Source organism: Bos grunniens, chromosome 3 (genome assembly GCF_055505025.1).
Source record: "Bos grunniens cultivar Pamir isolate PY7600 chromosome 3, Bosgru_T2T1.0, whole genome shotgun sequence".
NCBI classification, from domain to species: domain Eukaryota; kingdom Metazoa; phylum Chordata; class Mammalia; order Artiodactyla; family Bovidae; genus Bos; species Bos grunniens.
In genome coordinates, this window is record NC_141167.1 from 94,763,558 (window position 1) to 94,789,844 (window position 26,287).

Below are 26,287 nucleotides of genomic sequence, written 5' to 3' on the forward strand. Positions count from 1 at the left end.
TCACATTACAGCAGATGGGGCTTCAGGCCATCTTTCCTATCTCCTATCTCTTATCTCTCACCACTCATATCTGGAACTCAACATCTGCCTACCCTTGATTCCTCTGTGCTTGCCAAACATGACAAATAATTCTGTACCTTTATGCTTCTCCTCCTGATGCATGCTCAAGCTTCAAGCCTCAACTCAAAGTCACCAAATGGGTTGGTTTTCCTGACTCTGCTTTAACGACCCCATCCAGGAAAAACACTGTTGTCAGAAGAATGATATTCACTGTGTCCCCAGGGCACCCCATCCACCACACCATCATCACACTCACTGCCCTCCACTCAGCCCCTGGCTTTCATATCTGCAGTTCCCTAAGGCAGGGACCAAGTGTTCTTCATCTCCGAGTCCCCGAGGCCTATCACCACACCTGCAGTGCTGCAGAGACTTACTAAATGTTGACTGAAATGAAGTAAGAGAAGGGCAACACTGGGGCTACAACCACTGAACCAGAACATCACTGGGACACGGAGTGAAGTCATCGACTTTTTGTTTTTTTTCCACCTAGTTTTCCCTTTGCTTAGTCTGGATACATTTGCTGGGGCAAATTCAAAAAAAAAAAAATCCTCATTCCAAATTGGCAAGATTAAAATAAAAGAAGATTAACTGATGCAACCTAATTTAAAAGCATTAAGACTCAAAATGTGGCCCAGACTTTTGAAGCTGCTCTTAAAACCAGCCAGGAAGGGAAGGGATAAATATGAAATAAAGCGCCTTCTGTGGATTTCTTAGTACCAGAAGTTTCAGAAGCCGCTAAATACTCTGGATCCTACAGAACAGATAAAGTGCTCCCAGTCCAGGAGCCTAACCCTCCTTGTAAAGTTCTAACATCCATTAGGTACCCAGAGAATCGCTTCTGCCCTGTTGGCTCTAGAGCTGTGCTTGACAAAGCGTAGACTGTCTACAGTGGAAGTGTACTGAAAACTCAGCTTCCCAGGTCCCACCCCGGAAGCCTGACTCAGGAATCTGTACTGCCCAAGCCTGGGTATCTGTGCTATTAGGTAAGTCAGAAGCACAGCCCCAGAATGACAGAACAAGTGAGGCAAGAGAGCTATGCAGAGACCAAGACCACCACCATTTAACTGGAGCAAATGGGGCAGGAGAGTCAAGAGACAGGTCCTGAAGAGAAGTCCCCCCGACAGCTTGTACTTCAGGCAGTCCAGCTCATCTCCCACAAACCACACCTCTGATCATCAGAACAAGGCAGCCCCTCATTAGAGGTGAGCAGTGATGCAAGGACCCTTGGGCACTTCCTGCATCTCCATGCCAGCACAACCATACCCTCCAACCAAAACCAGTGGACTGAGTGCCCACAGTACGCCTGCCCCCAGCCCAGCTGAAGCAGCCACCAACAGCTGTCAGGTCTAATCTGGAGCCCAGCTGGACTCAGGGGCTGGGAGAGCACAGTGAGAGAGGATCAGGGCTTGGGATACCTGGCCCCTAGGGACCCAGAGTCCTTGCAGAGTCGTCAAAGGAGTCTGCACCACCTCCCGCCAGACAGACTTACCGGTGGGCTGGACGTTGACCACGGTCCCCTCAGAACGCTTCCGGGTCATGGGGTACCACGAGCCGTCCGGGTCCTGGATCCACTCAGTGGCCTCGCAGTAGAACTCGCCCTGGTCGAAGGGCTGCAGGTGGAAGATGGTGAGGCGGAAGGTGGTGCTCCCCAGCTTGTCCAGGCGCACCTCCCCCAGGCTCTGCCTCTGCACATAGTCGCTGCTCGACTGCAGCACAAAGTTCCGGCTCAGGGCGATGACCTCTACCGGCTTCTCGCCGCCTCGCTGCCGGAGCCAGGCCACCGACAGGTGGCTGTGCTGCAGCGTCTCCGTGGATGTGTCACATGTGAGCTCCAGGCGGTCCTGCTCCACTTTGTGCAAAGTCTGGGGCACAGCGGTGGCCTGCAGGGTGTCCGGGATCACTGCAACACACGAACCGCCCCAAGCACGGTCATTAGGCCACAGATCTTACGCTTGAGGGGCTGAGTGCCAACCCACCCGGGCTTCCACAGTTCTGTGGGGCCACGGAGGACCCCGGGCAGCACAGAAACAGAATGACACTTCTGTCTGGATTTGGACTGCAACTGTTTGGCATTTAACGCTTCCTGTCTGGTATTTCAATAACACTTGGATAAAAAGTGGGTTGGGAGCAGAGGGATAAATTGGGAATTTGGGATTAACAAAGACACACCACTATAAATAAAACAGAAAACAACAAGGGCTTACTGTGTAGCACAGGGAACTATATTCAATATCTTATAATAACCTATAACAGAAAGCAATCTGAAAAAGTACATATATATTTATATGTGTGTGTGTAACTGAATCACTCTGCTGTACACCTGAAATATTGTAAATCAGCTAAATTAAAAAATTCTATTAAAAAATTGATAAAATAATGTTTGCAGACACTGCATGTCATTTTACACAATAAATGAACTCACTGAAAATAACATGTCAAAGAAATTTTATGTCAGGTGAAATAAGACTTTGTTGTTCAAAGTGAAATTGCTTTCAGAAACTTTAACTTGGCTACTGACTCATCTTCAAACAAAAAGAGTTCCTGGAAGTTGGAATGTCACATTTTCTATACAACTTGCTCATTTTCTCCTTTCTAGCCACTCCACGCCCATGTTCCCCCAACTCACGTCAGCAATGCAGTACTCTAGAAAAGCTATTTCTTCTTTTTTTTTTTTTTTTAAAAAAAGGGTTGTGGCAGAGAGAAACAGCAGGGTCCTCAATTTTTTAGTAGGTTTAATTTTCATATAACTCATGTGTCAACATGTGCTCGTGGGCTGGAAGGAAGCCATGAAATGGGGATGAGTCAGGCAAGCGATAAGATTACCTCTGTGGTCACCTGGTCAGCATTTTACCCTGGAGACTAAACATCATCCTCTTCTCTGATTTGAAGGGTGGAAATTTTGATTTCATTTTTATTATCATAATTAAGCCTGGAAGTTATGACTTGGACAGAAAAACAGAATGGCCTTGATATTTCTGACCCTTCACATTGGGAAACTGTGGCCCAGAGCCAACCACACGGAAATCTCCCTCCCCGGCCCTCCCTCTTCCAGCTCCCTCCCTCATCTGGGGAGCACAGGGGTAAAAGGAGACTGGTGCACCAAGAGCTGGCGCACAATTCCTTACTCTGACACCAAAGGACACACAGACCCACTCCAGGTCTGAGCAGAGTCCTGCAGCCACACTTGCTTCCTGACACAGCAGCATCCCCAGTGGCTCAGAGGCGCCATCTAAAGGCCCATCATTTCCTGGAGGTTTGGCCTCTTCCTGCAGATGACACATGCTTCATCTTCCTCATCGGTTCTTCAGCTTACCAACCACAAATGTCCTTGCCTTATATTTTTATATCCCCTTTCATCAGTTAGAGAGGGTCAGTTAACCTCCTCTTAAGTTCTTAACATCTGCATTAGATCTTCTTCTTTAAGTTGCAGCTTCAACATTCTATTTACAAGTGAACACATAAAACTTGCTTCACCTATGCTACTTGGTGACCTCTAAAATATTTGGGGAGCTTTGGATTCTTCTTTTAAAGTCAAATGCTATGTTATGTGCTCAGTTGTATCCGACTCTTTGCAGCCCTGTGGTCTGTAGCCTGCCAGGCTCCTCTGCCAATAGAATTTTCCAGGCACGAGTACTGGAGTGTGTTGCCATTTCCTACTCCTGGGGTTCTTCCCAACCCAGGGATTGAACCTATGTCTCTTGCGTCTCCTGCATTGGTAGGCGGATTCTTTACCACTAGCGCCACCTCGGAAGCCCTAAAGTGAAAGCGAAAGTGAAGACGCTCCGTCGTGTCCGACTCTTTGCGACCCCGTGGACTGTAGCCTACAGGCTCCTCCATCCATGGGATTTTCCAGGCAAGAATACTGGAGTGGGGTGCCATTTCCTTCTCCAGGGGATCTTCCCAACCCAGGGATCGAACCCAGGTCTCCCGCATTGCGGGAAGACGCTTTAACCTCTGAGCCACCAGGAAGCCCTCAAAAGTCAAATAAAACTGTACTATAAAAGAACTGACTTAGTGTTATGGACTGAATGTTTACACTCTCCCCCATCCCCCAAATTCCTGTGTTGAAACCCAATCCCCACTGTGTTGGTATCTGGAAATGAAGCCTTTGAGAGGTGATTTGGACATCAGGATGAAGTTCTCATAAATGGGATTAGTGCTCCTTTAAAAAAATTTTTTTGGCCGCACTGCCTGGCATGTGGCAGTTCCCCAACTAGATCCCTAGTTCCCCAACCAAGGATCTAACCTGAATCCCCTGCATTGAAAACACAGACTGCCAGGGAAAAAGATTCAGGGATTAGCGCCCTTATAAAGGGACCCCAGACAGCTCTCTCGTTCCCTTTCTGCCAGGTAAGGAGACAAGAGAAAGTTAGTACTCAGCAATCCCCATGAGGGCCCTCCTCAGAACTGACCACACTGGCACCCTGATTATCTAGACTTCCAGCCTCCAGGACAGTGAGAAATAACTGCTTGCTGTTTAAGCACCCAGTCAGTCTAGGATAATTTATTTTCACAGTTTAAACTCACTACAACACTCAGGCAGAACATCAGCCACACGGACGTAGTCATCTCCTTACCCACGACGGTCGTCTTGGCGCTGTAACTCCCGAAGTACCGCTCGTCGGTGCTGGGTGTGTGGCACTCGTACACCCCGGCATCCCGCGTCTGGAGATCAATGATGTGTAATAAGGCCAAGTTCCCCTGGACCCTCTCCACGTAGATCTGCCCACTGCGGACACGCTGCGTGTAGATGGCATAAGAGAAGGTGTCGTCCATGGTGCTGATGATCTGGATCTCGCGTTCTGGGGCCTTGGGCATGTAAACGGACCACTGGAAATTCTGCTCAGAGGGCCCCTGGAAGCCACTGACATTGCACCAGATGGTGATGTGAGAGCCCTCCGTGCGGTACAAGGGTCCCTCCTGGATGCTGACTTGCCGCTGCGCTGACACGACACCTGTGGGGGAGACACACACGACGGGCTCTCTCACGTCTCAGACTAACATGCAAAGCAGGCAGCAGTCTACAAAGGGCTTGTGATTCAAGTGACATGATAATAATATAAATAACTTAGCGGCCCTTTCCAAGGCGCTCTGTGATTTATAAATATTAATTAAAACATCCCGTGGTAAGGCACTGTCCCAAATTTGCATATATGAGAATGTGATCGTGCAAGGACATGGTCCTGTTATTTATTCAATGGCTGACCCTTGGGAATTTCATTTAGTCTCTCTGTCATTTAGGCGGCAGTTTTATATCTATTTATTAGTGCTGTTTATAAAGTTTTTAATAAAATGAGCAGGGAAAGTTGCATCCTTGGCACAAATTCAGAGGAGAACAAAAGCAACCACCTTGCAGTCTGGCTGAAATTAAATGCTCCTTTCTTGATTAGAGAGCTGGAAGGAGGGAGTCCTGGGTCCTTTCTTTGGTTCCGCACCCTTATTTGCAAAGGTAGGCCATCATGGACACATTTCATACACCCTCTTCCCTCCACACGTGGAGGTGGAGCTGAGCTCCTAAAGGCTGCTATTCACATGAACAGGAATGGGAAGGGCTGATGCAGAACCCTGCTGCCCAGATGCCCACACACCACCGATGGGGGCAACTGTCAGTGCCGCCCCAAGTCAAAGACGTTTCAAGGCTGCCCTGGAAACTGGGCTCTGATTCACCACCGGCTACCCTGCCTCCTGGCTGGGATCTGCTTCTCCAAGTGGCCTCTGCCTGCCTTCTCTATGCTCTTAACATGGTCTCCCCTCGCAGACTTGGGGACAAGAAAGATAGTAAGTTTGCTTTCTCATTCCATGCCAGCACAACTGACTCTGCCTGAACCACTGAGAAGGCGGCAGGGGACATGACCCTGTGGCAGGTAAGGGCTAGTTGCAGCTCTGCCAGGAACTGGAGCTGGTGGTGCCATCTTGGACAAGTGGCTTTTCCTTTCTGGACCTTGATCTCTTCATCCATAAGATGATTTCTAGGAAGGCTTTGGAGGGGACTAGCATGTGTGACTAGCTTTGTCACTTATTACCTGTGACCTTGGATAAGTGACTTAACCTCTTGAAGCCTGTTTCCTCATCCATAAAATGGGGATAATCATGTATGCCTCACAGAGTTATCAAAAAGACTGAATAAGACAAGATCTGTAACACCCCTAGCATAGGGCCTAGCCTATAATTAGTCCTTAAAGAAGAGCTGCTTGATCAAACCAGTCTATCCTAAAGGAAATCAACCCTGAATATTCATTGGAAGGATTGATGCTGAAGCTGAAACTCCAATACTATGGCCACTTGATATGCAGAGCCGACTTATCAGAAAAGACCCTGATGCTGGGAAAGATTGAAAGCAGGAGAAGAAAGGGATGACAGAGGATGAGATAGTTGAATGGCATCACCAACTCAATGGACATGAGTTTGAGCAAGCTCCGGGAGTTGGTGATGGACAGGAAAGCCGGGTATGCTGCAGTCCATGGAGCTGCAAAGAGTCAGACAGGACATAGCAACTGAAGAACAACAAAGGAGGAGCTGCTAACACGGGCCTCTCCTGGCTGGAACAGTCTGTGGCTCTGGACCCACAGGGAACAGGATTTTGGCCAGTGATCCCTCAAGGTCAGGCCAATGGCCTCTTGACAATGACACCATCTCTGGGCCACCCACTTCCACCCACAGCTGCAGCCCATTCCCATTTTCATGAAAACTTCCCCCACGCCCCCTCTGAAAGGCAATCACGGCTGTCCAGTGTAAACGTATCTGAAGTGGATCCAGCTGGGGAACAGCTGGGATGGCTCAAATCCTAGTGGGAAGTATCTCTAAGCCCAGCCTGGGGGATGCTTGGGCCTTAAAGCAAACTGATCTAATCTAAAACAGACCTTACAAGGAAAGGTCTGTGGCTTATAAACTTTTATTTATGCAGAATCTTTTCTCCCAAACAAAATCTTACATGGAATCCCATCTTGGCTGAAGCAACAGAAGTAAGGAAAGTGAAAAAGGGGGTAAGAGGGTGGCAAATCAAATCAAAGTGGTATGTGGATTCACTTGATATACTCTGGTTGACAGCATTTACAACTATATTCAAGATCGTTGGCAAACAGCTCATTAGTTATTTTCAGTATGTTAAAATGTAGTGTGTTGCATTTTTACTATGCGTACTCTTTCTCTGACAATGTAAAAAAACAAACTATATATATATATATATGGGCTTCCCTGGTGACTCAGATGGTAAAGAATCCACCTGTGATGCAGGAGACCTGGGTTTGAGACCTGGTTGGGAAGATCCCCAGGAGGAGGGCATGGCAACCCACTCCAGTATTCTTGCCTGGAGAATCCCCAGGGACAGAGGAGCCTGGCGGGCTCCATGGGGTCGCAAAAAGTCGGACACGACGGAGCGAGTAAGCACTATATATACATAGCGACACTTGAGCCAAATGTTTGAAGTCCTCCGGAAATGGAGAACTTTGAAAACCATCTAACTCCATTCATAAGATTTTGGTCTCCCTGCATTTTAGTGTTCTATGACAAAATAGCCACAACCGGTCCCCACCTGCTACAAAGAGGACTGGAGGCAGGTCAGGACAAGCCGGCATCTTTCTTTAAGGCAGGACTTAACCTTAGACTTGCACTGGAATCACCCAGAGAGCTTTAAAAAATAACAGGGCCTGGACCCCAGCCCATGTAACTGATCTGGTGTGCAGAAACCTGGGCACTAGGGTTTTTTTTTTTTTTCAACTCAACACAGAGCAGTGTCCAGATGTCTCTATCGATAGAGTGTCAGCCAGGGGCTCAAACGAAAGACCAGATGCTGATTTAAGGCTCTCAATAGCTTTGAACACCTGCCTTCACTGATCTGGGTCAAGAAAGTCTTATTCTCCTCCAGTGAATGGGCAGTTGGGCAATAGAAAGCAGATGAGGCCCATCAGACACTGGCTGCGGTGACACCCAGCATGCACTCTAGTTACAGGCCTTCAGAAGCACTACATCAGGGGATCATACACATTATTCCCCAGAAAGATAAACAGTGTTAAGTGGCCTGAATAGGCCAGGGCACCAGGGTCAAAACAACTTTACTTGTCTCCTGTCGGAAGCTGGTCCTGACAAATAAATAAACAGATAGTAGACTGTACTTTAACCACACACATTCAGCTGCACCTGCTTATTAAATATCTCCTTAATTTCCTTCCCACCGCACAAAGGGCCTTTGAACACTGAAAATAATGCTGTTCTTAGGAAGTGGACCTTAGCATAGAAATAGAAACGAACTTTTTCTTCTCAGCAGTCTAATTCCCCTTCCATACGCCCCACCTTCCCCATTTCCCTCTCCGGGCACTGCCCCTACTATCCAGATCTCATTTTCCTAAAGCTGTGCTGTGCTAAGTCACTTCAATCACGTTCGACTCTTTGCAACCCTATGGCCTGTAGCCCACCCGCCTCCTCTGTCCATGAGATTCTCTAGGCAAGAATACTAGAGTGGGTTGCCATGCCCTCCTCCAGGGGATCTTCCCAACCCAGGGATCGAACCCGCGTCTCTTATGTCCCCTGCATTGCTAGGCAGGTTCTTTACCACTAGCACCACCTGGGAAGCCCTTCCTAAACGCTGCTACCTTCAAAAAGACCCAGGTCCCCAACCCTGGCCAAGGCATCCCCTAACTCCACTGCACCTTTCATCTTCCCTCAGCCCACAACAGAAGGTTCCTCCGGGCTGGGATCACCTTTTTTTTTAAGTAATATTTTTTCTTTAGACATTTCTGTACTCTCTGAATTATTTTGCAATAAGCAAGTATCACTTTTTAAATTAAAACAATCCAAGTATTATATATAACTGTATAAAAAGGACTAGACACACACAAAAGACAGTAGAGTGGGAAATAAAAATAGGAATAAAAAACAAGGGCAACAAAAAATATTAATGAAAATGGTAGATATTAATTCAACTATATCAATAATCGCTTTAAAGGTCAACAATCTAAATGTACCAATTAAAACACGGAGATTGTCAGAGTGGATTAAAAACATGACCCAACAATATCTTGCCTACAAGAAACCACTTTAAACATAAAGACACAAAGATTAAAAAGAAATGGGTGGGACTTCCCTGGTGGTTCAGTGGATAAGAATCCGCCTGCCAATGCAGGGACACAGGTCCAATCCCTGGTCCATGCCTCAGGGCAGCCTAGCCTGGGCACCACTGCTAAATCGGCACCAAAAGCCTGTGCTCTGCACAAGAAAAACCACTGTGATGAGAAGCCCCACTCACCACAACCAGCTAAAGGCTGCACTCAGCAGTGAAACCCCGTGCAAACAAAAATAAGAGAAGTCAACGAGTGGAGAAAAATACACCACGTTAATACTAATCAAAAGAGCTGGAGTGGCTATATTAATTTTAGACAGACTTCAAAGGAAGGAAAATTATCAGGAACAAAGAAGGACATTACATAGTGATTAAAAGAGTTAATTCTCCAAGAAGATATAACAGTTCTTACTGTGTATGCATGTAACAACACAGCCTCAAACTACCGAAGGCAAAAAGTGAGACAACTGTAAGGAGAAATAGACAAATCCGCTATCATAGGTGATGACTTCAACACCCTTCTCTCAGAAATGGACAGAATCAGCAAGCAGAAAATCCATAAGGAACAAAGCTGAACTCAACAATATCTTCAATCAACTGGATACAATAGACATCTACAGACTTCATCCAACAACAGCAGAATACACACTCTTCTCATGCTCCCATAGAACATTCACCAACACAGACCACATTCTGGGCCATAAAGCACCCCTTAACAAAAAATGTTTAATAACTTCTTTTCATTTGTTTATTTATTGATTTGGCTGCGCTGGGTCTTAGCCGTGGCACGTGGGATCTTTCACTGCAGCACACAGACTCTGTAGTTGTGGGGCCTGGGCTCAGGAGTTGTGGCATGTAGGCTCTCTAGCTGTGGTGCAAGGGCTTAGTTGTTCCGAGGCATGCGAGATCTTAGTTCCCTAACCAGGGATCGAACCCATGTTCCCTGCATTGTAAGGCAGATTCTTAACCACTGGACCACCAGGGAAGTCCACCCTTAACAAATTTTTAAAAATAGAATGATATAATATCTGTTGGCAAACCAAAATGGAATTAACCTAGAAATCAATAACAGATAACTGGAAAATAGCAAAATATGTGGAGATTAAACAACACACTTCTAAATAACACACACACACACACACACACACAAATCTCAAGAGAAATAAATTTTTTAACTAAAAATACAACTTATCAAAAGCTATGATATTCAGGGAAAGCAGTGCTCAGAGGAAAATTTATAGCATTAAATTTAGAAAAGAAGAAAAACTTTAAATCAGTGTTTCCACCTTAGGAAACTAGGAAAGGAAGAGTAAAGTAAATCCGAAGTAAGCAGAATACATTAGAGCAGGAAAAAAAAGAATTAGGGCAGAAATCAATGAAATTAAAAACAGAAAATCAATAGAGAAAGTCAATGAAACCAAAGGCTGGTGGTTTTAAAAAATCAATAAAATCAATAACCCTCTAGCTAGGTTAACAAAGAAAAATAATATAAGTTATTAGTATCCAAAATGAAAGAGAGGGAATTGTAAGATCCCATGGAAATTAAAGAATAGTAAAGGAAACCTATGAACAACTCTGAGCTTGCCAGGTGGTGCTAGTGGTAAAAGAACCTAGCTGCCAACGTAGGAGACATAAGTGATGCAGGTTCAGCCCCTGGACTGGGAAGATCCCCTAGAGGAGGGCATGGCAATCCACTCCAGTATTCTTGCCTGGAGAATCCCATGAACAGCAGAGCCCAGTGGGCTGCCGTCCACAGGGTCGCAAAGAGTCGGACACGTCTGAAGTGACTTAGCAACAGCAGCATGAACAACTCTGTGACCACAGATTTGATAACCTAGGTGAAACAGACCAACTCCTTGAAATAAACAATCTGCAAAACTCACATAAGAAGCAAAGACGATCTGAATAGGTCTATACCTATTAAGGATAGGCTTAATAGTATGGGCTTCCCTGGTGGCTCAGCTGGTAAAGCTGGCTCAGCACCCTCACCTGCAATGAGGGAGACCTGGGTTTGATCGTTGGGTTCGGGAGATCCCCTGGAGAAGGGAAAGGCTACCCACTCCAGTATTCTGGCCTGGAGAGTTCTATTGACAGAGGAGCCTGGCAGGCTGCAGTCTATTGGGTCGCAAAGAGTCAGACATGACTGAGCAACTTTCACTTTCACTACACCTATTAAAGACATTACATCAATAATTAAAAACCTGTCAAAACAGAAAGCACCAGGCCCAAATGGGGTCACTGGTGAATTCTACCCAACGTTTAAGGAAGAAATTATACCAATTCTCCACAATCTCTTTTTTGGGCAGAAACAAAGGGAATACCTCTTCCTAACTCATTCTATTAATATCAGGCCAGCATTACCCTGATACCAAAATCAACAACAGCATTATAAGAAAAGAAAACTACAGACCAATATTTCTCAAGAACACAGGTGCAAAAATTCCCAAGAAAATATTAGCAAATCAAATCCAAAAAGTATAAAAAGACTTATATACTAGAACCAGTGAGATTCATCCCAGGTATACTTATTCAATATTGGAAAATCAACTAATGTTATATATCATATCAAACTTTAAAAAGGAAAAACCACATGGTCATATCAACAGATGCAGAAAAAGCATTTGATAAAATTCAACACTCATTCACTATAAACTCACAGTAAACTAGGAATAGAGACTTTCTCAACTTGACAAAGACTACCTACAAAAAACCTTTAGCTAACATCACACTGACCAGGGAGAAGCTCAAAACTTTTCCACTAAGATCAAGAACAATGCAAATATGTCCCTTCTTGCCATTCCTTTAGAATAAGGCAAGAAAAAAGAGTATACATATTGGTATACTCTTAAAAGGTATACATAGTGGGGAGGAAGACAAAACTCTTTGCTTGCAGGTGACATGACTGCCTGTATAAAAAGAATTTTATTGCCAAAATACTACTGAACTAATAAGTGATTATAGCAAGATTGTGGGATACAGTAGGTTAATATAGAAGTCAACTGCTTTTCCATAAACCAATAATTAACAAATGAGAATTTAAAGTTAAAAGCATAATAATCACTTACATTAGCATCATAAATTTAGTCAACTGATCTCTGACAGAAGGCAAAGGCAAAACAATGGAATAAAGATAGCTTCTTCAAAAAATAGTGTTCAAACAACTAGATACATGCAAAAAAAAAAAAAGAATCTGGACACAGACCTTACACACTTCACAAAAATTAACTCAAAACAGATTAGGGACCTAAGTGTAAGATGCAAAACTATAAAACCCCTAGACGATAACACAGGAGAAGGTCCAGATAACCTCTGATATGGTAATGTCTTTTTAGCCACAACACCAAAGGCATGATCCATGAAAGAAATAATTGATGAGTTGGCTTTCATTAACATTTAAAATTTCTCCTCTGTGAAAACCAATATCAAGAGAATTAAAAGACAAGTCACAGACTGGGAGAAAGTATTTGTAAAAGACATATTTGATAAAGAACTGTTATGCAAAATGTAAAACCAAATCTTAAAACAATAAGAAAAAAAACCTGATTAAAAAATGGGCCAAAGATCTTTAACGGACACCCCACCAAAAAACATACACAGATTGAAAGTGAGCATATGAAAGGATGTTCCACACCATACATCATCGAGGAAATTCGAATTAAAACAACAAACGAGATACTACTACACATCTATCAGAATGGCCAAAATTCAGAACACTGACAACACCAAATGCTGGCGACAACGTGCAGCAAGAGGAACACTCATTCATTGTTGGTAGAAATGCAAAATGATACTAACGTTTTGGAAGACAGTTTCATGGTATCTTGTAAGACCAACCATATTCTTACCATACAATTCAGCACTTGTGCCCCTTGGCATTTACACAACGAAACTGAAAGCTTCTATCTACACAAAAACCTACACATGGATATTTAGAGCAGTTCTCTTCATATCTGCTGGAACTTGGAAGTAAAGGAAATGTCCTTCAGTAGGTGAAAGGATAAACTGTGTACATCCAGACAACTGAGTATTGTTCAACAGTAAAAAGAAATGGGCAATCAAGCCATGAAGATATGGAGGAACTTGAAAATACGTATTATTAAATGAAAGAAGCCAATCAGAAAATGCTACACATTTTATGATTCCAAGTAAATGACATTCTGCAAAAAGCAAAACCATGGAGACAGATCCGTCTCCATGAAGATCACTGACAATGGAGGGCAGGGATATGAACGGCAGAGCACTAATGTTTCTAGGGCAGTGAAAATACTCCGTATGATACTACAGTGATGGACACATATCATCATGCATTGGTCCAAATCCACAAAGTGTATAACACCAGTAGTGAACCCTGAGATAAACTATGGACTTTGGATGATTATGGTATGTTAACGTATTCCTGGTTTAAAAATTTACCACTCTGATGAGTGATGGTGATAATGGGGCAAGTTATGCATGCCTAAGGGACTAAGAGAAGCTCAAAAGCCTCTTGATGAAAGTGAAAGTGGAGAGTGACAAAGTTGGCTTAAAACTCAACATTCAGAAAACGAAGATCATGGCATCTGGTCCCATCACTTCATGGGAAATAGATGGGGAAACAGTGTCAGACTTTATATTTTTGGGCTCCAAAATCACTGCAGATGGTGACTGCAGCCATGAAATTAAAAGACACTTACTCCTTGGAAGGAAAGTTATGACCAACCTAGATAGCATGTTCAAAAGCAGAGACATTACTTTGCCAACAAAGGTCTGTCTAGTCAAGGCTATGGTTTTTCCTGTGGTCATGTATGGATGTGAGAGTTGGACTGTGAAGAAAGCTGAGCACCGAAGAATTGATGCTTTTGAACTGTGGTGTTGGAGAAGACTCTTGAGAGTCCCTTGGACTGCAAGGAGATCCAACCAGTCCATTCTGAAGGAGATCAGTCCTGGGATTTCTTTGGAAGGAATGATGCTAAAGCTGAAACTCCAGTACTTTGGCCACCTCATGTGAAGAGTTGACTCACTGGAAAAGTCTCTGATGCTGGTAGGGATTGGGGGCAGGAGGAGAAGGGGATGACAGAGGATGAGATGGCTGGATGGCATCACTGACTCGATGGAACTGAGTCTGAGTGAACTCCAGGAGTTGGTGATGGACAGGGAGGCCTGGCGTGCTGCGATCATGGGGTTGCAAAGAGTCGGACACGACTGAGCGACTGAACTGAACTGAACTGAAGGGACTAAGGGTATATGGAAAATCTCTGCATCTGCCTCTTCATCTTACTGTAAACCCAAAACTGCTCTAAAGAAAACAAAGTCCTTATAAAGAACTCATACAACTCAACAGCAAAGAAACACTCTGATGAGAAAATGGGCAGAGCATCTGAACAGATTATTTTTTCCAAAGAAGACACACAAACAGCCAACAGACACCTGAAAAGATGCTCAACATCACTAATCATCAGGGAAATGCAAATTAAAATCACAATGAGGAATCATCGCACACCTATTAGAATGGCTACTATTAAAAAGACAAGAAATAACAAGTGCTGAAGAGGATGTGGAAAAGGGGAATTTTTGTGTCCTGTTGGGAATTTAATTGGTGCAGACACTATGGAAAAAAAGAGAGAAGAAAAAAAAGAAGAAGAAGAAGAAGCTAAAGGCAAAGGAGAAAAGGAAAGATATACCCATTTGAATTTGGAGTTTCAAAGAATAGCAAGGAGGGATAAGAATAGCAAGGAGGGATAAGTGATCAATGCAAAAAAAAAGAGGAAACAATAGAATGGGATAGACTAGAGATCTCTTAAACAAATTTAGAAATACCAAGGGAAGATTTCATGCAAAGATGGGCACAATAAAGGACGTAAATGGTATGAACCTAACTTATTTAACTTACATGCAGAGTACATCATGAGAAACGCTGGGCTGGAAGAAGCACAAGCTGGAATCAAGATTGCCGGGTGAAATATCAATAATCTCAGATATGCAGATGACACCACCCTTATGGCAGAAAGTGAAGAACTAAAGAGTCTATTGATGAAAGTGAAAGAGGAGAGGGAAAAGTTGGCTTAAAGCTCAACATTCAGAAAACGAAGATCATGGCATCCAGTCCCATCACTTCATGGCAAATAGATGGGGAAACAGTGGAAACAGTGGCTGACTTTATTTTTCTGGGCTCCAAAATCACTGCAGATGGTGATTGCAGCCATGAAATTAAAACACGCTTACTCCTTGGAAGGAAAGTTATGACCAAACTAGACAGCATATTAAAAAGCAGAGACATTACTTTGCCAAATTTTTCCAGTAGTCATGTATGGATGTGAGAGTTGGACTATAAAGAAAGCTGAGCAAAGAAGAATTGATGCTTTTGAACTGTGGTGTTGGAGAAGACTCTTGAGAGTCTCATGGACTGCAAGGAGATCCAACCAGTCCATCCTAAAGGAAATCTGTCCTGAATATTCATTGGAAGGACTTATGCTGAAGCTGAAGTTCCAATACTTTGGCCACCTGATGCGAAGAATTGACTCATTGAAAAGGCCCTGATGCTGGGAAAGATTGAAATGCGGGAGGAAAAGGGGACGACAGAGGATGAGATGGTTGGATGGCATCACTGACTCAATGGACATGAGTTTGAGTAAGCTCTGGGAGTTGGTGATGGACAGGGAAGCCTGGCATGGTGCAGTCCATGGGGTTGCAAAGAGTCAGACACCACTGAGCGACTGAACTGAACTATGGAAAATAATACAGAGGTTGTACAAAAAAATTAAAAACAGTACTACCATATGACTCAGCAATTCCACTTCTGGATATTCACCTGAAGGAAACAAACATACTAACTCAAAAACATACATGAACATCTATATTCACTGCAGCATTATTTATAACAGCCAAGACATGTAAGTAACCTAAGTGCCCATCAACTGATGAATGAATAAACAGCATATGGTATATAAATACAATGGAATATTATTCAATCATAAAAAGGGAGGAAATCCTACCATTTTCAAGAACATGATAGACCTTGGGGGTGTTATGCTAAGGGGTGGAGAGATGGGAAGTGGGTGAAGGTGGTCAAAGGGTACAAACTTTCAGTTACAAAATAAACAAGTCCTAGGGATATAATCTATAGCATGGTGACTACAGTTAACAATACTGTACTGTATATTTGACATTGCTAGGAGAATAAATCTTAAAAGTTCTGTAACTATGTGTGGCAATGTAGTTAACTAGTTAATGTTAATTAACTAGATTTGTGGAGGTAATCACTCTGAAACCAAGCAGGATCCTACAGGGCCTTCCTGGGTACAAAAGCCCCTCTCTGTCCCCCATTTCTTGACTATAGAAAGAGGCTTTAAGTCTTCCTAGGCCTTCCCCATGGAGAAGGCAATGGCACCCCACTCCAGTACTCTTGCCTGGAAAATCCCATGGACGGAGGAGCCTGGTGGGCTGCAGTCCATGGGGTCACTAGGAGTCAGACATGACTGAGTGACTTCACTTTCACTTTTCACTTTTATGCATTGGAGAAGGAAATGGCAACCCACTCCAGTGTTCTTGCCTTGGAGAATCCCAGGGACGGGGGAGCCTGGTGGGCTACCATCTATGGGGTTGCAGAAAGCCGGACAGGACTGAAGCGACTTAGCAGCAGCAGCAGCTGCAGCAACAGGCCTTCCCCAAGTTCCAAAGAGCAGACTCAAGCAGTAACTAGTTAGAGAACTGAGGAAATGCGGGAACAAAGGAAAAGCAGTCTAGCAAGAAAAGTAATGACAGCTTAAGCAACAGTGCAGAGACCAAACAGAGACTCTGGGCTCCTACTTACTCCTCAAGAGACACACATAACAATCTGATGCATATCTCTGAGTTGTTCTGCAGGAACCAAGACCCTTCCCACCTAAGGTGGAGGATGGAGACTATATGCTGACCACAAGCACCAGACCCCAAACTGGTCAGAACCAGAAGGCTGATGGTTAAGGTTTCCAAAACAATACCCCACTACCTCACCACCAACCACGGAGAAGAAAGGTCACGAGCGGATCACACATTCTGCAACCCTCACCTCTAATGTTGCCTTTGAAAACCCTTCTCTGAAAGCCATTGGGGAGTTTGGATCTTTTGAGCATTAGCGGCTTTGCTTGGTGCCTGCAATAAACACTGGGCTTTCCTCACCACCACCAGGCAGTAGATTGGCTTTGTAGCGTGTATCTGGGAGGAGACCAGAGTTTGCTTTGGTAACAATTTTACCATACATACAATATTGAATCATTATGTTGTACACTTGAAACTAATATAATGTTATATGTTAATTATAGCTGAAGAAACATTTTTATAGAGAAAAGAAACTCATAAACAAATAAAAGGACTAGAAAGAAAATACTGGGAGAAAAAAATGGCAACTGATTTTTATTTTCTTCTTTATTTTTACTTCTTCCCTCAGACCTCTGCAAAGAGTATAATTAGGAAAAAACATTTAACCAAAATAAAAACAATGCATGATTACAAAATTTCTTCTGTTTGGACTAATGTGATATACGAATAATAATGAAACTGAGCAGGGCTCTATGGGGCCCTCCTGGATGCAAATCCTTTTCAGGTCCCCTGTTTCTCATTCATAGGAAATAGGTTTCATCCAGCCTCCTTGACCTTCTCTGAATTCCCAAAAGCAGATTCAAAGAGTTGCTAATCAGAGAATTTCATGACCAACTGGAGTAAACTCAGGGAGACAGTGGAGGATAGAGGAGCCTGGCGTGCTATATATATATAGTCCACGGGGTTGCAAAGACTAAACAACAATCAGAGAAGGGAGAGAGATGTAGAAATTGAGAAGGAACAGTCAAGAAACAATAGTACCACCATGGGACAGGGTCTGGGTTCTTCCCCAAGGATCACACAAAAACAATCCCTTTGAGGGCCTTCCCTGGAGGTCCAGTGGTTGACTCTACACTTCCACTACAGGGGGCATGGGGCACAGGTTCGGTCCCTGGTCAGGGAACTGAGATTCCCCCATACTTTTGTTGTTGTTGTTTGTGTGTTAGTCGCTCAGTTGTGTCTGACTCTTTGATACCCCATGGACTACAGCCCACCAGGCTCCTCTGTCCAGAGAATTCTCCAGGCAAGAATACTGGAGTGGGTAGCCAGTTCCTTCTCCAGGGGATCTTCCCGACCCGGAGATCAAACCTGCATCTCCTCTGTCTCCTGCACTGCAGGCAGATTCTTTACCATCTGAGACACCAGGGAAGCCCATGCTGCTACTGCTGCTAAGTCGCTTCAGTTGTGTCCGACTCTGTGCGAGCCCATAGACAGCAGCCCACCAGGCTCCACCGTCCCTGGGATTCTCCAGGCAAGAACACTGGAGTGGGTTGCCATTTCCTTCTCCAATGCATGAAAGTGAAAAGAGAAAGTGAAGTCGCTCAGTCGTGTCTGATTCCTAGCGACCCCATGGACTGCAGCCCACCAGGCTCCTCCGTCCATGGGATTTTCCAGGCAAGAGTACTGGAGTGGGTTGCCATTGCCTTCTCCAAAGGGAAGCCCATGCCATGTGGCAAAAAAAAAAAAAAAAAATCAATACTTTTGAATTCTGCAGGTACTAAGCCCCCATCCTGCTTCCCTGATGGCTCAAATGGTAAAGAATCCGCCTGCAATGTGGCAGAACTGGGTTCGATCTCTGGGTTGAGAAGATCCCTTGGAGGAGGACATAGCAACCCACTCCAGTATTCTTGCCTAGAGAATCCCACGGACAGAGGAGCCTGGAGGGCTATAGTCCGAGGGGTCCACAAAGAATTGGACATGACTGAGCGACTAAGCACAGCACTCAGCAGAGGTACTAAGGCCCTCTCCCAGGTAGAGGATGGTTAACTTCAGGTTATGCTGGAGATTCCTGGAACACCACCCTATTACCTCACCACCAACCAATCAGAGTCGGACATGACTAAGCAACTTTACTTTCTTTTTACTTTCTAACCAATGAGAAGAAAGTCTGCACACAGCAGAAGATAAAGAAGACTTTGACCACCCACCCAGATGACTTTCCCTTTCATGGTCAAGCAGAATCTTCGGAGTTGGGAGTTGGGCATAAATGTCATCTCCCCAGGTTATGAAGCAACTTAGCAGCAGCAGCAGCAGCAGCAGCAGCAGCAGGTTATCAACCTCCTGAATAAAGCAAACTCCTTTCCAACCACACTCATCTCTTACGTGGCTTTCAAGCAGCAAGCAGCCAAACTCAAGTTCAGTAACAATAAAAACTATGTATTTGGTACACCAAATACAGGAACCACAGCTCTGGTTCCTGACCCAGAGCTCCTAAAACTCTTGGAATTTCCTGAGTTATAGTGTCTTTTGTCATTCACAAGGAGCCTCTTGGAACAAACAGAAGTTTATGCTAATGAGGTAATTCAAGGTGAGTCGTTAGTTTCAGAGGGGCTGGTCATGCTTAGAGGGGTGGACCTTTCAGCCCCACCCTCTGAAGTTAAAGGAGGAGAAAGGGGTTGGAAGTAGAGTTTAATCACCAGTGGCCAAAGATTTAATCAATCATGCTTATGTAGTAACACCACACACTTGCCCCACTGCTCTACATAAAAACCCTAAATGACAGGATTAGGAGAACTTCCAGGTCAAAGTGCTGGGAGGTGGCACACCTGGAGAGCTACTAAAGGGATCTGCCCTTTGCACTTAATACAGCTGACACCTGTGACTGACAGGAAATGCAGAAACTACAGTGTGACCTCCAAAGCTAGGTCATGAAAAGACACTGGGGTTTCCGCCTCGCTCTATGGGCTCACAAATCCTGAGGAAAGCCAAATGCCATGTCACAAAGACACCACGCAGGCCGATGACCAGGCCCACAAGAAGCCCAGTGCCAACAACCAGCCATGGTCGCCAACAACTAAGCCACCCTGGAACCGCCTCCTCCAACCCCAGACAAGATTTCAGTGACTGCAGCTTCAGATGCCATCTTGACTACACCCTCCCTGGGAGCCCCAGCACCCGAGCTAAAGCTAAGATGCTCCTGCATTCCTGATCCACAGAAACTGTATGAGAGAATAATGCTTACTATTGTTTTATACTCTGGGTTTTTTGTTTGTTTGTTTTTGCCTTAAGAATTATATTCACAATTGCAGTAACTACTGGTTCAACAGAACACAGTTTCTCCAGTCAAGATTTTTATTTTAGGACAATTTTTTTAGAGCAGTTTTACATTTACAATAAAAGTGAGAAGAATTTACTGTTCCTTTAAGTTTTGAGATAATTTTTTTGTACCAATATATGAATGATAAAGACACCAATGGGTCTTAAAATGGAATGAAAAATTATATTACATGAACTTGTGTATGTTCTTCTAGAAAAGAGTTCCATAAACTTCAAGAGATTCTCAAAAGGTTTCAAGATCCAGAAAAAAAAGAAAAAGATTAAGAATCATTGCTTTAGACAATAAATAGTCAGGGGGAAAGGCTATGTCCTTTCAGATTAGTTTGGACAGTTTCTACTCACATGAACACATGATATAGCTTAACTAGTTTTTCAAGATACTGCTCATTCCTGTTTGCTCCCACTTTTTCCTTTGTGCTGAGTCCTAGACAACCTGGCTAGGGGCAGTATGATTCAGGAGTTAGTGAGCAGGGAGGGGCGGCTGCTGTGCCTGTGAAAGTCAGCTTCTCATGCATTTCTGGAACATGCCTGGGCTGAGAGACTCACACCTCTAAGCACAGGATCTAATGTCTAATTCAAGACACATAAGTGAGCGTGTCGAAGTGTCAGAAGAATCTAGCTCACCATCCCACATCTATTCCAGTTGTGACCTCTATAATCCTCAGAGCTCAATCAGCACACAACTTTTACAAATTCTACATGTGACTTGGCCACATAAATATACTTCTTTATCTGTAAAATGGGAATAATGTAATACAACATATATCCATCTCAGAGGTAATCCTAGAGATCAAATACTACTGTGAAAGTCATCAAATGAATATTTAAAAATTTCTTCCTGGTTCTATCAACATGAGATAGGTACCAATCCAAAAACAGGAAAAGTTTTTCTAAGTACAAAACCATTAAAGAGAACATTAATGTTTGAATTTTAGTTAAAAATGCACAACCGCACAGGCAGTAAATTTATATTAAAAAAAAATACTGTACTTAGAAAAATGACCAAGCAAAACATTGATATGGGCTGAATATGAGTGGTGAATGATTTTTCCCCCCTCTCTTTTCCTTTCCTCTATTTTACCATTTTTTAAAAGTAAGCAAGTATGTGTTTTAAAATGAATGTTAATGACAAAGATGATAAGCACTCTCATGTGTCAGACAGTACCCTAACTTCTCTGCATACATCATCTTATTTGACCCTTACAACAAATAAAAGATTTCATTTAACTTTGCTAATCTACTCAACGTCTCTTGGTCTTATTTATCTATTTTTTATTTTTTATCTTTTCAAATAGGCTTCTCTTACCACAGAGTGCGGGCTTTAGAGCAGGTGGGCTCACTCACCCAGCAGCAATGTGGGATCTTAGTTCCCCAACCAGGGATCAAATCTGCATCCCCTGTATTGGAAGGCAGATTCTTAACCACTGGACCATCAGTGAAGTCCTCCAAGGGGGATTTCATTATAGCCCAATTTACCAGGTGAGGAAAGGGTCTTCCAGGTTAAATCACTTTCTCCATGACAAAGAACATGATTAACGGTTTTCTGAGTCTGTGGTTCATACTGAACATGCCTATTGAATATCAGTGATAAGTGATGACAATCCACCCACTGAACTTCCTTGCCAACTCGGTCCTGAAGACTGTGATGGGGTATCTGCAGGGTCTCAGGTTAAAAATGCCGAACAGACTGACCATGGAGTGGAGACCAAGCCTCCCCAGGGCCTCACAGAACAGAAAGGCTCCGAGACAGCAGTGAGGAAGGACACTCCAATGACAAGGCTGGGGATCCCCACTTTCCAGCCTTCAGCCAAGGGAGGACAAGAAGGGGCACAAGCTAAAAACCACCTTCATTTGATCCCTTTCTGGACAGGGGACAGACAGACACAGAGCCTGGCCCTTACCAATGAGAGCCAGCACTTGCTGGGCCCTGATTTCGGACAGTGAGCTATGTATTAATATGTATTAACTGTATTAATTTTAACGTATTATGTATTAATTTTATGTATGTGTTATTGTATGTGTATTAATTATAATGCTCACAGCAACCCTATAGGTACATCCTCTTAGGGACTCACCGTATAGAATCAGAACCTGAGCAGGAGTTGGGGTGGGGGGAGGGGTTAATGGAGCCAGGCTGCAGACACCTACTCTATGGAAAACACCTTAACAAGGATGGTCAGTGTCACTGCCCTCCAAAGACGGCCTAACCAAGGTCCAAACAGAGCCACAGAGCCAGGATGGCTCACAGTTCAGCTTCCCTAGACCACCAGCATAAAGACCTGCATCCGGGTCCTTACTTTCATCAAAACGTCCCTTGAAGCCACCATCAACATCCGCGTGATATGTGCAGTGGCACGATCCAGCAGCAGACCTGAAGAATGGAGCTACCTCTGGAACCTTCTCTGTCCCTGACCTCTCCAGCACAGGCAGGAGCTGTGAGACCCTGGCTGGTTACTTAACCTCTCTGTGCCTCAGCACCCTCACCTCTAAAGTAATGTATTCTTCATAATGTTGCTGAAGGCATAAATTATTTAGTCCATTTAAGATCCTTGGTGCCTGGCCCATCGTAAGCGCTCAATATGCATTCAACTAGTAGTAATAGTAGTGTGTGCTAAGTTGCTTCAGTCGTGTCAGACTCTGTGCAATGCTATGGACTGTAGCCCGCCAGGCTCCTCTGCCTGTGGGGATTCTCCAGGCAAGAATACTGGAATGCGTTGCCATGCCCTCCTCCAGGGGAACATCCCAACCCAGAGATCAAAACAGTGCCCCTTACATCTCCTGCATTGGCAGGCCAGTTCTTTACCACTAGCGCCACCTGGGAAGCCCCGGTAGCAACAGCAGTCAGTGATATTAGCTCTTGCTGTGAACTAACCTCTCCCACATCACCACCACAGGTTCTATTATCCAAACACGAGCATGTGTGCGAAGTCGCTTCAGTAGTCTCCAACTCTGCGACCCCATGGACCATAGCCTGCCAGGCTCCTCTGTCCATGGGATTCTCCAGGCAAGAATACTGGAGTGGGTTGCCGTGCCCTCTTCCAGGGGATCTTCCTGACCCAGGGATGGAATCCACTTCTCTTATTTCTCCTGCATTGGCAGCCAGGTTCCTTACCACTAGCACCACCTGGGAAGCCCTATCCAAACGCAGCAGTAACAGTATCTCCTGTCCCACGTGCTCTTCTGCAACAAGACCGATAGATGAAGTTTATCCCTTTCCCTCTGAATCTGGGCAGGTTTGTGCCTTTCAAGGCTAGGTCATAAAAAGCGATGTGGCTTCCACTCTGCAACCTGAGGCCATCATGGAAGAAGTCCTGAGGCTGCCATGCTGTGAGGGAGTCCAAGGCCCAGGAAGAGGCCACGAGGAGGGTACTCCAGTGCAGAGTCCCAGCAGAGCTCACAATCAACAGCCAGCAGCACCAGCCAGGCAAGTGCAGGAACAATACTTGAAGGTGCCAGGCCTGAGCTGTGAGCCGCTGAGATCCCATCCTCAGGATCCTCTCAGCCAAGGCCCTAGACACTGTAGAGCAGAGAAGCCACTCCTGCTGTGTCTGCCCAAATTTTCAACCCGCAGACTCTGTGAGCATAATAAAGTGATTATTTTAAGTCACTGAGTTTTGGAACAATGTGTTACATGGGAAAGATAACTAGAACTCTGCTACACTTTCAGCCGACACTTTCTGAATATCTATTACAAGAAGGGGACTAGCATGGGGATTGTGAAGGAGAGATGAATAAGACAGTTTTACCCTAAGCCGACAATCCCAAAAGAAAATAAATAAACACTTTAAAAACAAACAAAAAACGTAACTCCCCAAAGAAATACACGTAACTAATTAATACTATACAACAGGCTGTGATGACAGTGAGGTGCAAAGTACAAGGTTAAGACCTCTCAAAAGGACAGAAAGTAAGGCCAAAAACGTTTTACAGTAGTAACACGGGTCTTGAAGCAAGGAAGGAGACATACATGTCATGTGAAAACACTGCAATATGTCCCAGTATTAGCCAGAGGTGTGCCAAGGTCTCCTGTGCCCCGTGACTGTGGAGCACATCAGAGCCAGGTGGCAAAAGACACCAAAAGGCACACTCCTAAAGTCAAACCCCTCCTCTGGGCCAGAGGAAGCTGAGAAGAGGGAAGTAGGAGACAGATCAGATTTGTGTTTCTGAATCATCAGCCAAGTGGCAGGTGGAGGACAGAGCAGAGGGCAAGACTGGAAGCAGGGAAACCAAATTAAGAATCAGGTGAGACAAGATGAGGGCCTGACCTGGTGTTAAGTTCAAGGACAAAAATATCACTCATTTATTTCTTCGTTCTTTTTTTAATTGAAATCCCCAGTGGTACCTAAAAGAGATGTTCTAGAGACAATGATGAATAAATGTTAAATTATTGATGCCACTTCTAAAGTGTGACTACCAGCTCCAGAACAAAGAGGGCTGCAAATGCAATGAATCACTTCATCCCAAACCAACTTTGATCTCCGTGACATCTGCACAGCTGAGTCACTAGGCTGCCTCACATCCCAGGACATTTAGCTAATAAGCCCCTGGTAGTTTGAGCTTTTGCCTAATTTACTCATTGCTAAATGTTAAAACTGCCACCTTATAGGACTGCTAAACTATGACTTCAAAAGTTTTCTAAACATTCTAATACTTACTTGATTTAGACAAAACTTTAAAAAATTTTAGTTACAATATAACAAACCTTTAATCAGTTATGACCAACCTAGATAGCATATTCAAAAGCAGAGACATTACTTTGTCAACAAAGGTCCGTCTAGTCAAGGCTATGGTTTTTCCAGTGGTCATGTATGAATGTCAGAGTTGGACTGTGAAGAAAGCTGAGTGCCGAAAAATTGATGCTTTTGAACTGTGGGGTTGGAGAAGACTCTTGAGAGTCCCTTGGACTGCAAGGAGATCCAACCAGTCCATTCTGAAGGAGATCAGCCCTGGGTGTTCTTTGGAAGGACTGATGCTAAAGCTGAAACTCCAGTACTTTGGCCACCTCATGTGAAGAGTTGACTCATTGGAAAAGACTCTGATGCTGGGAAGGATTGGGGGCAGGAGGAGAAGGGGACGACAGAGGATGAGATGGCTGGATGGCATCACCGACTCGATGGACGTGAGTTTGGGTGAACTCCAGGAGATGGTGATGGACAGGGAGGCCTGACGTGCTGCAATTCATGGGGTCGCAAAGAGTAGGACACGACTGAGTGACTGAACTGAACTGAATCTCTTCTGATTACCAGATCTAACCCTGTTTTCCCCTCCTTTTCCCAGAGGTTGGTATTGCTAAGAATTAGAAATGGATCACTTCTCACTTTTTAAAAATTACTTAATAAAAATATATATAAAACCATTGAAAATATACACTATTGTTCAGTTTTTTACATAAACATCATCATTCCATACAGAGATGTTCCTTAGTTTTCCTCAGCATTTTTGAGATTGAACGTAATTCTGGGTCTTCTTTTATAGAGCTGTATATAGTATTCCATCACAGGCCTACAGCACATTTTGTTTATCCTCATATTGGTGGATATTTAGGGTGCTTTTTTCTTGGGGGGGGGTTTCTTTTGTGTTTTTTTGCTTTGGCTATAACCAACAAACCCTGCTTTTTTTCACATGCCTTCAATTTCTTGTCCTTTCCTCACCTGAATTTATGACATCTTCCAGCTCCTCTATCCTCGACTGTTTAAACAACAGGGAAGACATGGGTACGTCCAGGATGGCTCTTTCATCCCACCATGTGGTTGGCATGAGGACCAGCCCAAAAGACCGCACCTCCCTGCTCGTCCACCTGGGCCCCTCCTCCCCTGTTACTCACCGCTTGCCAATACACTCCACTCCTTTCCCTAAAAGGCAGGGATAATGCTCCAGAGTCTTACCCACCCCATAATATTCTTCACCTGCATCAACCCTCACCCCAACCTGAGGACGGCATGGAAACAACCTCTGGGAGGACAGGCAGCCAAGGGGTAGCCCTGTAACCCTGCCAACCATGCCCATGGATATGAGACAGATCCTCTCCCAGTTCCATCACGGTTCAAGGCAGCAAACCCA

General features: G+C 44.3%; 1 protein-coding gene across 7 annotated transcripts in view; it reads right to left on the reverse strand.

Annotated features, from left to right (window-relative positions):
• The window catches only part of IGSF3 (immunoglobulin superfamily member 3), a 130,244-nt gene that overhangs the window by 58,803 nt on the left and 45,154 nt on the right, over nucleotides 1-26,287 (reverse strand). For all 7 annotated transcript variants that reach the window (XM_086392065.1, XM_086392064.1, XM_086392062.1 and 4 more), the window contains exons 3-4: nucleotides 4,638-5,015; nucleotides 1,550-1,960 (exon numbers count right to left, since the gene is read on the reverse strand). In XM_086392065.1, coding sequence (XP_086248191.1) covers nucleotides 1,550-1,960; nucleotides 4,638-5,015 — 789 coding nt within the window. The remainder of the gene's footprint in view (nucleotides 1-1,549; nucleotides 1,961-4,637; nucleotides 5,016-26,287) is intronic.